The sequence below is a fragment of the Cavia porcellus genome, unplaced genomic scaffold (genome assembly GCF_034190915.1).
Source record: "Cavia porcellus strain 051 isolate PalLab524CR breed Dunkin Hartley unplaced genomic scaffold, mCavPor4.1 scaffold_2, whole genome shotgun sequence".
Classification (NCBI taxonomy): Eukaryota; Metazoa; Chordata; class Mammalia; order Rodentia; family Caviidae; genus Cavia; species Cavia porcellus.
The window spans coordinates 73,352,824-73,362,769 of NW_026947485.1; the positions used below are offsets into that span (position 1 = coordinate 73,352,824).

General features: G+C 40.5%; 1 protein-coding gene across 4 annotated transcripts in view; it reads right to left on the reverse strand.

Moving 5' to 3' along the window:
• Tut7 (terminal uridylyl transferase 7) overlaps positions 1–9,612 on the reverse strand; it is a 55,877-nt gene extending 46,265 nt beyond the window's left edge. For 2 of the 4 annotated variants that reach the window (XM_063243846.1, XM_013158334.2), the window contains exons 1-5: positions 9,422–9,612; positions 7,780–8,330; positions 2,541–2,725; positions 1,925–2,041; positions 1,298–1,475 (exon numbers count right to left, since the gene is read on the reverse strand). In XM_063243846.1, coding sequence (XP_063099916.1) covers positions 1,298–1,475; positions 1,925–2,041; positions 2,541–2,725; positions 7,780–8,299 — 1,000 coding nt within the window. In that variant the 5' untranslated portion in view covers positions 8,300–8,330; positions 9,422–9,612. Of the gene's footprint in view, positions 1–1,297; positions 1,476–1,924; positions 2,042–2,540; positions 2,726–7,779; positions 8,331–9,229 lie in introns of all 4 variants that reach the window. The other 2 variants (XM_013158336.3, XM_013158335.3) reach the window with 2 other exon arrangements.
• Between the last annotated feature and the right edge of the window lie 334 nt (positions 9,613–9,946).

The window sequence follows — 9,946 nt, forward strand, 5'->3', positions numbered from 1 at the left end:
ACAGTATGCCTTTCCTTCCCCGAGGAAGCCATGTGTATACATATGAGTACCCCCTATATTAGCTTATGGCATTTATTTTCAGTGTTTCACTAATATTCTGCTAAAATAGTCCTTCTCATCACAGAACTTTTTTTTTTTTGCTAATTCAAGTGATTTTTGGGGGGGATTTTATATAATAAAGTACTGTATACTTTTATATAGAATCATATGGCATAGATCATTGAAATGATAAGTATTCAGGAGATACCTTATACAATGAAATAAGTAATTATTGAATATACATGCAATGTAAAATAGTGGTGTTTAATGTTAGTATTAGTATTTAATACTAAGTATTACAAATGTTCTATGCAAGATCTCCTAATAAGACAAGTTGAAGAGTTGTAAGGTGATATAGCTAGGTAATACTCTACCCTGACTGTGAATCAGGGTCACCTGTGAAACTTTCTAAAAGGGGGACTTTCTAAAAAGGACTGTCCATGGCTCCACAGATAATACTGATGCACAGCAAACATTTATCTCATCAAGAATGATCAATGCAAAGGAGTGGGGTTTGCTGCCACCAAGGACTGGCAGCTGCTGGGCCAGGCATTTACCACACCGGGCCTTATGATTTCATAAGCAGCATTTCACAAATTGCTGTCCCCTCAACTTTACTTGCACCTTTAATCTTAACTTATAAATAAATCAGTGGCATGTGCCTATAATTCCAATTAATTGGCAGGAGGATCGCTTGGGCACAGGAGTTTAAGGCCAGTTTGAGTGACATAGTGAAACCCTGCCTCAAAAGAAAATTAACCTAAATTAAAAATAATAAAAGGCAGATACGTTAAAAACAAATTTAACAACAAACCAATTAAAAATTACTTAACTCAAAGTTGTTTTTAGATGCTGCAATTCTTTTAAGTATACTTAAATAAAATCCTTTAAATATATGTAACTTGAAAATGATTCCAGGATATTTCTCTTTATTTTAATTCAAAAATACTGTATCAATTTAGATAGGAAAGTAAAGCAAGGAGTCCCATGGTGTCTGAATGATGCATTCAACTATATTAAAATTTATCATAGTGAAATTTACTATATTATGAAAATAGATTTATAATGAAAATACATGTGAAAATCTTGAAAAAACACCAGCCCTCTCAGAAGAAAAAAAAAAAAAATCAAACACGAAAAACCCAAACAAGTAAAAAAACACACTAAAAATCAATGTCCAGGACACAGCAAGTGTATTTTTCCTAAGTGACAGTTATTGGAAATGTGAGGACGCACTGAAGACAAACCTAGAATGTACCTGGCAACTTGTGCTGGAGCGCGTTTCCCACCACGCGTTTAACTTCCAGCCTCTGTTCCAAGTCCTTGTCATGCAAGCCGAACTCCTGCACCACTCTGTCAATGGCAATGCCGACTGCCCTGACCTGGGAAGGTGCTGGCGGGGGTAACGTTGTGAGCAATTCTTCTTCCTGCTTTTCCTTTTAAGATCAATATTGAGACTGAAAATGACTCACACATAGTTTTTATTTTCTACCATTCACTAAGACAAAAACCTTACAGGATTTTCTGGAATCTTTATCTTAGCCCTCTTTCTCATTTTAGCTATGTCAGTCTTCATTCTATCACACACACACACATTTTATGCACAGGTTCCATGATGGAACAGACAAAATGCAGAAATACGGAGAAAGTCCAAAGCAGAGTATTAAAAACAATACAGACGAATTGATTATTTGCTGATTATTGGCATAAGGACATATACCAGGATCTTATCATCTCACTCAACAAGTACATCTGGATCAGTATGAAGTGTTTTGGCTAAAATAAATTCAACGAACAAAATATATAAACATATCTCATAGACTTAAGAAAAGTCACGAAGATGACAACAATAACTAAGACACTTGTTTGGTCACGTGAAGCTTACCTTCATGTTTTTCTTGTGCCTCTTCTCTTTGATATGCTTATGGGCTAATGCAACAGACTCAATTAAAACATCGCAGAGTCTGCAGGTGTACTTCGCTGTAGGGCAGTTTCGTGGTTTCTGTAATTTGAAAAGATTGATAGATCTATTCCAAACATACACATAAGCTAAACTAGGCAGAAAGATAATTTCTTTATTTCTAAAATGGTACATTACTGTCTGTCTCACTTTATCCCCACCTTGCAATCACCTAAGAAGAATGACATTACTGTGTATCTTAACATCACTTTTTAAGTTGTATTAAAACACTGGTAATCAAAGTGGGACACCTATTCATCAAAGTATGTAGTGTGGTTTCAACTATTAACACAGTTTAACATAAGGAATTTCCCCTTCAGGAATGGGGATTAACCCAGGGCCCTTGCGCTGACCTACATCCCTAGCCTCTCTTTGTTTTTTATTTTGAGGCAGAAACTTGCTAAGCTGCTAAACTGTCCAGCCTGGTCTCAAACCTGTGTTTCTCCTGTCTCAATCTCTGACAGTGCTGGGATTATAGGTGTGGGCTGCATCGCCCAGCTTAAAAGGATTTTCACTGTCAGCGCAGGCAGCAAGTTGTTACCCTTTTTAGCCTGTCAATGAAGTCTCTCTTCAGCCGCTCCTCCGCCTGCTGCAGGCCCAGCAGCTCCTTCGTGGAAAGCGCAGACTCGTCAATCACGGGGCCTTCTAATTCTCCATCTTGCTCACACTCCTCATTTCTAGTCCTCCGTGGCTTCCTGGGTCGGGACCGCTGCTTCCTGTTGTTTTCTTAAGGTAAGGGAAATATTGTGACACTGAGTAATACTACACCTGGGTAAAAAGTAGAACTTTCTAAAACACCTGTGAGAACCCACTGCATTGCAAACCACCCACATTTGCTTTTATTTCTTATTGGGCAATATGGACAATATTGCGTACCTTTAAAACTCATCTGGTGTGAAAAAAATCGTTTAGTTACAACTTAAACTTTCAGTAACATACAATTTGGGCTCTGCCATTAACAGTGAGACATTCAAGCCAAAATTGACTGAGAATAACCATATGCAAATGCTGGGATTACAGGCATGTGCCACTACGTCTACCCTACCCATTTTATTTCTACTTCCACAGTTAACTTTATTGATCTGTCTGCACACTGGGTGCATGTCAAAAGAAAAAACAACTGATACTTTTTCTCTAAGTACAAAATTTGTTTATTCACTGCTATGAGTTCTATAAGCCTTAGAATAAATGAATGAAGCTGGTCCTTTTTAAGTTTTCAATTTTTCAATCTGTGAAACTGAACATGTCTGTGGGACTGAATTACAAAAACTTGTTTTAAATAGCTTTGATGACTTCTATCAAATTTTGAAAACTGAAGCTATTTGTAACACATATTTATTACTCAAATTAAACTTCTGATAAATGGATGGAATCATTTTCAATGGCTTACCACAAATTAGGTAACATGGTAATTATGTCCATGGAAACATAAACCTACTAAAATGCCCTGGTGTGAAGCAATTCTTGTCAAATTTTAAGGGAAAGTTGTTACTAATACAGAAATTACAACAAATTGGCTAATTTAAAAAATTCTGTGTCAGAAAAGGAGGTATAAGCTTCAAAGTAGAGAGAGACAGAGACTGACTGCCAGGCTTGGGATATTGCTCAGTGGTAGAGAATTTGCCTACTATACAAAAGGCCCTGGGTTTGATTCCCAGTACTGCAAAAACAAAACAACAAACTATTATTGCCTAGCACTCTAAAAGAAAAACAGCTAGCACTGTGCTACTACTGTTTCAGATGAATATAATGCCAGTCTGCAAAAAGTTTCTACAATATGTGACAATTAAAAAAATTAAATGTTAGGAAAAACAGTTTAGGGGACAAAAAAATCAATCAAAATGCACTGAGGAAACAAAACTTAAAGGTAACTCATCAGCTGACCAGAAAGTCAGGCTAATACTTCCATTTTAACACTCTTTCTACCTTCAACAAAATTTTAACAATCTTTTAAGACCAGTAGTACTCCTAATCTAAATAAATTTTGAGACTAGTTTTTCTTATACCTTAGAAGTGTGTTTGTTTCATTAATTTGCTTATTACAAACGATCTCTAAACAAACACATTTGACTTCAGTGTTCATGATAAATTTCTCACCTAGGAAAATACTAGATATTCACAGTTCCATGGACAGTGCCCTTTAGAAAAGTCTGCATTACGAAAGAGTAAACGATAGGTAACTAATTTCCCCCTGTAAATTCTGCTCTCTCTTGGTCACAACTGCTTTTTGACCCAACTGTATTGTCTCCCTCCAAAGTGACTTTTTTGCATATGTAGATCAAGGTTAACATGAACTGTTTTTACAGAGTAGGGAGTGGCTGCAGAAATTCTGCCAGATGTTGATGACTTCTACCCTTGCCATTCTGCGCTGTGGCAGACAAGCAAGTAGAGCAAGCACTGACTGTGCACTGCTGTGTTTAATCCCAACAGTAATCCAGACACTGGTGCTAATGTTAGCCCACAGACTGGGACAGTGCTGCGTGAGACAATATGTAACCTGTCCAAGGATAAAGGACTAAGTCAAAGTAGAGATCTGAAACAGATTAAAATATGAATATACTCTAACATTCAACCTTCTGCCTCATAATATGAACACTGAAAAGAAAATAACTACAAGATGCTTTCTGAGTACACTAACTCACATTTAGAATGTATCAGAACTAGTAAGGCAATATATCCTCCTGAACTGAGCACCACAGGCCTGCAGGGATACAGTGCCAAACACAAGCTCACTGCAAGGGTACACTGTGTACTTCTGAAAATTCTTCATAATTCCATAGAGGAATACCACCTGGCTCATTTCAAGTTTTTTGTAACGTGTTCTCTATATTGAGCATGCCAAGTTTCACATATTTTGTTTGGTCTATTATTCTATTCACAAAGCGCATGTGTGTTTGAGTGATGTTTTCCAGGTAAGATCATTAAGGGCACTGTCTCAAATATATTCAATGGGCCATCTAGAACATTTGAGGGATATGGTAGCATGGAAAAAAAAAAAGAAAACTCTACAGCCAGGTGTGATAGCCCCTGTTGGTAATTGCAGCACTCTTGGGAGGCTGAGACAGGAAGATTCCACGTTCTAGCCCACCATGGGAAACTCAGTAAGAGCCTGCATAAACAAAAAATAAAAAAGGGATTGAGGATATAACTCACTGTGAAGACCCTGGGTTGCATGTCCAGTTACCGACTTCCCAGAGCAATTCATTTATTCTTATTACATCTTTTTATGTTAATAAGACACTTCCTAAAGACAACTTTGCTTTAAGGACATTTCAATCCCTTTAATGAAATCCTTTTTGGGATCCTTTGAATGGAATGCAAAGTTTATACATTAAATTGAATTTCTCTCTTAAGTAATTAACATCGCACAAAAGCTTAATGTTTCCTTTATGAAAATTTTTAGGGAACAGAAGCTGAATACTTCATTTAGCAAATGTGAAAGCACTTACCTGTATTTCATAGGGAAAACAAGTGCCTAAGGGCACTTGTGAATCGCCTCTGATACAGACAGAGAAAATGTATTTCCTGTTCTAACACATTTAAGCAACTTCGTTAGTCATTTCTAGGACCAAATAAAGAGTATATGTAACACTACATTATTATTCTTATTTATTTATTTGGTTTGAAATGATCCCTTCCTTTTAACTTGTCTAGCTGCAAAATTTTCATCTATAGACCTTTATTTTAAAAATGCTTTCCAAGACCAACTTAATTTCTAAAAACAATCACAGACAATGCCCATATCCCACTCAGACACTGTAATATATAAATACTTAAACACACATAAACTTAAAAAAAAAAAAAAAAAAGACAACTCAAAAGCTCAGAAACTATCAACAAATGTTGAGTTTCCCTCAGTCAGGATTCCAGGTCCAGCAAGGTGTGTTTATGGCCAGGGTGACAATGCTGATTTCAGTTTCATTTCCTTACCCTAACACACTGCACGGAAGTCTAGATATAACCTCTGTGAAATGCAGCTGCTTGATTTGTAGAACTGCGATTTTACCTCTGAAACAGGACAGCAGTCCATCAGAAGACTGCTTTGAGTTCTTTAGAAGCTTCAACAATTACAAGAATTTTCTCTCCTGCCTGAATTCCTTTATACTGTGACACTTCATTCTGTTCCTGCTACTTGCCTGCCTCTGTTTCCCTATTTAATATTAATGAATGCTTGAATTTTTTTCCTTTTTGAACCAGGGTTTGAATTTTTTTTTTTTTAATCCGTACCAGGCATTGAATTCACCACTGTCTGCTTGCAAGGCAGGCGCTTATGACACTGAGCTAAATCCCCAGCCCCGGTTGAACCAGGGTGTGAACCCAATTTCACTTCACATTGAACAACATTCCCAATCTTTTTAAAATTTTGAGACAGGGTCTCATCAATTCACCTATGGTAGGACTTGAACTTTCAATTCTCCTGTCTTGGTCACCCCAGAGTACTAGAAGTTCAGGAGTCTACCTCAATGCCTGGCAAAATTTCCATTTTTATTCTAAGACATTCTAATGATAAAAATAATTTTCCTTTTAAATATTCTTATATGTTTGCGTCCCAAATTCAAGTGCTGTACTACAAACATGAATAGTCACTGTGAAGGATAAAGACTTCTGGAGATCTAGAAAGCATCCACTTAAGGAACTTTAACTGCTAGAAAGTCTGCAACTGTATGCTCACTAAAGAGTTTTCAGTCTGGAAATGTAAAAGCCCATTTTTCCAAGTATAATTTTCTTTTTTTTCTTTTTTTTTTAAGTATAATTTTCATACTAAGTATTATTTCATTTTTTTCTACCCTGTTTATTTATTGTATTTTTGGGTCTTACTATGCAGTTCAGGCCAGTCTTGAGCTCACTTTGTAGCCCAGGCTGGTCCTGAACTTGCCATGATTCTCCTGCTTCAGCCTCCCAAGTACTCCATCCAATTTATGACTTTATTTCACTTTCATAAACATACCCATTAGATAGCTTTATAGAAATCACTGCACCTGGGCAAAATCTACATTTTTTAGAAAAATAATCACTTTAGGTAAATTACAAAGCATGTTAAAGAACTGAGAAATGGGTACTGATTTCACTGAAAGTAAACAGCAAAACTGTTATCTATATTTTGCCTTTCCATATTCATGTTTCCCAATCCTGTTGCCACATCTGCACAACCTCCCTCCCCCAAGGGCCTTGTGCAACCTAGGCAAAGGGCTCTCTAGCTCAAACTTCACCCTGACTCTCTCTTAAATAGGTGCCTTCCTGTGCTCCCAGGCTGGCCTGTGATTCTTGGTTCTGACTGCTCCCTCTTGAAAAACAAAAATCTTAGGCTATCTTCCTCTGGAGAATGATACTTCATCAAACGACATCTTTGTTATGGTAGGCAATGTGTTGAGTTTGTAAATTAATAAATTTTTAAAGTTTTATGTCTCTTATATTATGGGCACATTTAAATGCAACATTATAAATACACTTTTGAAAATACACACATACTATTCAGAAGGTATGGTCCCCAGGAGGATAAGACCATACTCTTCAATAAAAAATGTTTACTGTATGGAAAACATGTTCACTAATGTGAAATGAACCGTGTGATAAAATAAACCAAAACTTGAAATATATTGAAGCTGCCCAAATGTATGACTATAAACCTTAAAATAATCACATTAAATAAGTTAAATAAGTGACCACTTCTAGAAGCATAAACTATGAAAAACTGGAAACTGCAAAAAACAAACTTATTTGGTGAAAAAGGTCACTGCCAACTTTGGGGCTGTAACCTGACAAGTTGGAACACACATTACCAGAACTCCCAGCTTCCAGTTCTGACATGGTCTCCAGGCTTGTCAGGTCTTTATGAAACAGGCATCTCACAGTCCTGCAGCCTCGTCCATCCTGCCACCGGTAACTCTCCTCGCTTTCCTGAAATGAGTCTTTTCTTGGTCGGCTTGCGACAGGAATTCTAGGTCCAGGTTTGAATTCTCTCCAGTTGTCCAAATTACCAGCAAGTTCATCGGTCTGCCATCTCTTACTCTGATCTTTGTGGCTGTCATTCATCCAAACAGGCTGACTGTAAATTGGGTTTTTAAACGCATAGGGATTGTTGGAAGCAGGATATGGTCCTTTTCTGGCTGTACCACCATAGTTTCCAGGTGTTATCTTTTTTTTTGGCAGGCCCTTTTCCATTTTACTGCTATGGCCCTTAGCATAATCATCCATTATTAAATAATCTTGTTGGAGGTGACCCCTTCTGAAATCATCATCATCAACAGTTCCTCGGCCTTTAGTGCCCTTCACAACATAGGGTTTTGCTGTATCTCCCATGGTGTTTAACTTCAATTTTCTTACTTTGCACCTGAAAGAAGGCATTGAAGAAACAACAGACTATAACAAGACGTCATACCAAATACACAAAATACGGTAGACATTTATCACACTGACGCCCAAAAGTCTGTAGGGAACTTTCCTATTTTTTCTTTTGGTTCTATTATATTGTCAGTAATCAGCAGATTACACTAGAATTTAGGGGGCTTAGTCCTATAATATTCACAAAAAGTAGTACTATTTAGTGTGAGGATGAATTCATGAATCAGAGAAACTACAGTCTCGAAAACTAGTAAAATGTTACACTAAGCTGGTCAGCTTTTACCTAACAAAAGCTTCTCTCTTCAAAGAAACTCCATCCCCGGCCAGTACTGTTGTAAAACTCCCAAAACGGGTTTTTTTAAAAAAAAGTTGCAGTATTTTTAAGTGTCATACAAAGTAACCAAAACTTTAAGTGAACAGGCTGCATTTCCTCTCAATTCCACGTCTCAGTTGCTTCCGCATCAGTTTTCAAAACACACTAGCTCCTGTCCCTTGGGCTGCGGAGAGGCCAGGCTCCGACCAAGGTCCCGATCCAATCCAAAGGGCTGGGTTTCCGATCAGGGGACTAACCAGCCCTGCCAGCCCTGCCATTTCTCATTCTCCAACCCACAACAAGTTCGGTATCTCCAGGAGTAGCAACTCTCCCACTCGTCTGGGATCCAGTGACCACCCCACCGCCGATCTGCCTCAGTTTCCACCTTGGACTGTCCAAGGCGGAGTAGGCGTCCCGCCCTCCTGACCGTCTAGCCACCGTGGGGCTCGGAAGCAGGAAGTGACCCGCTGGCTCGCCGGGTACCCCGACTGCCGAGGCCGGAGAACGAGGGCCTTGACCCGGACCGCTCGTCCGGCCAGCAGAGTCTGACACAAAGTGGAGATGCGGACTCGAACCTGGGAGCTCAGTCTCCGCCGGCCTAGAGGCTCCGGATCGCCGAATCCGTAGCGAGGAGGCAGGCAGAGCAGGGGGCCAACGTACCTCCGCCCAGGACCGACCTCTACTCCGGCTCCGGAGGCCTGGCCCACCCCACACCCTGCCCGGGGCGAGCCGGGAGGGACGCCACGAGCAGACGCCTCGGGACTCACCGCCTCCACCTCCGTCCCTTGCCTCTTCCTGCACCGACCCAGCTCCCTCTCAGTGTTTTCCTTTGGCCCCAACTTCCGGCGCCCAGCGCTAGCTCATTGTGCGCTATTGGGAGCTGCCGGTGCCCCCGCCCCTGCGCTCCGCTGCGCACGCCGGAAACGCACGCCGCGCCCGGAGGGCCGCCCCAGTGCCGTTCCCGCCCGAGACCACGCCCACTTCCCCCGCCCTGAGGGCCGTCGCTCCGCCCCTACCGTCTGCATTCGTCTGGCAGCCTCACGGCCCCACCCCCAGAAGTTGCTCCGCCCCCACGTACCACGTGGCCAGGATGCCCGCCCCTTTTGTCGCACAGCTCCGCCCTCAGTGGGCGTCGGGTCCCCAGCGCTTGAAGTCTGGTGGTGGTGGGCGGGCTCCGCGACCCGACAAGGGGCTCAGGCCGTGCGTGGTGCTCGGCCCCAGCTGACCCTCGTCAGCTTCTGGGGACACTGGGACAGGTCCTGACAATTCATAGTGGGCTCGCGATTCCGCGA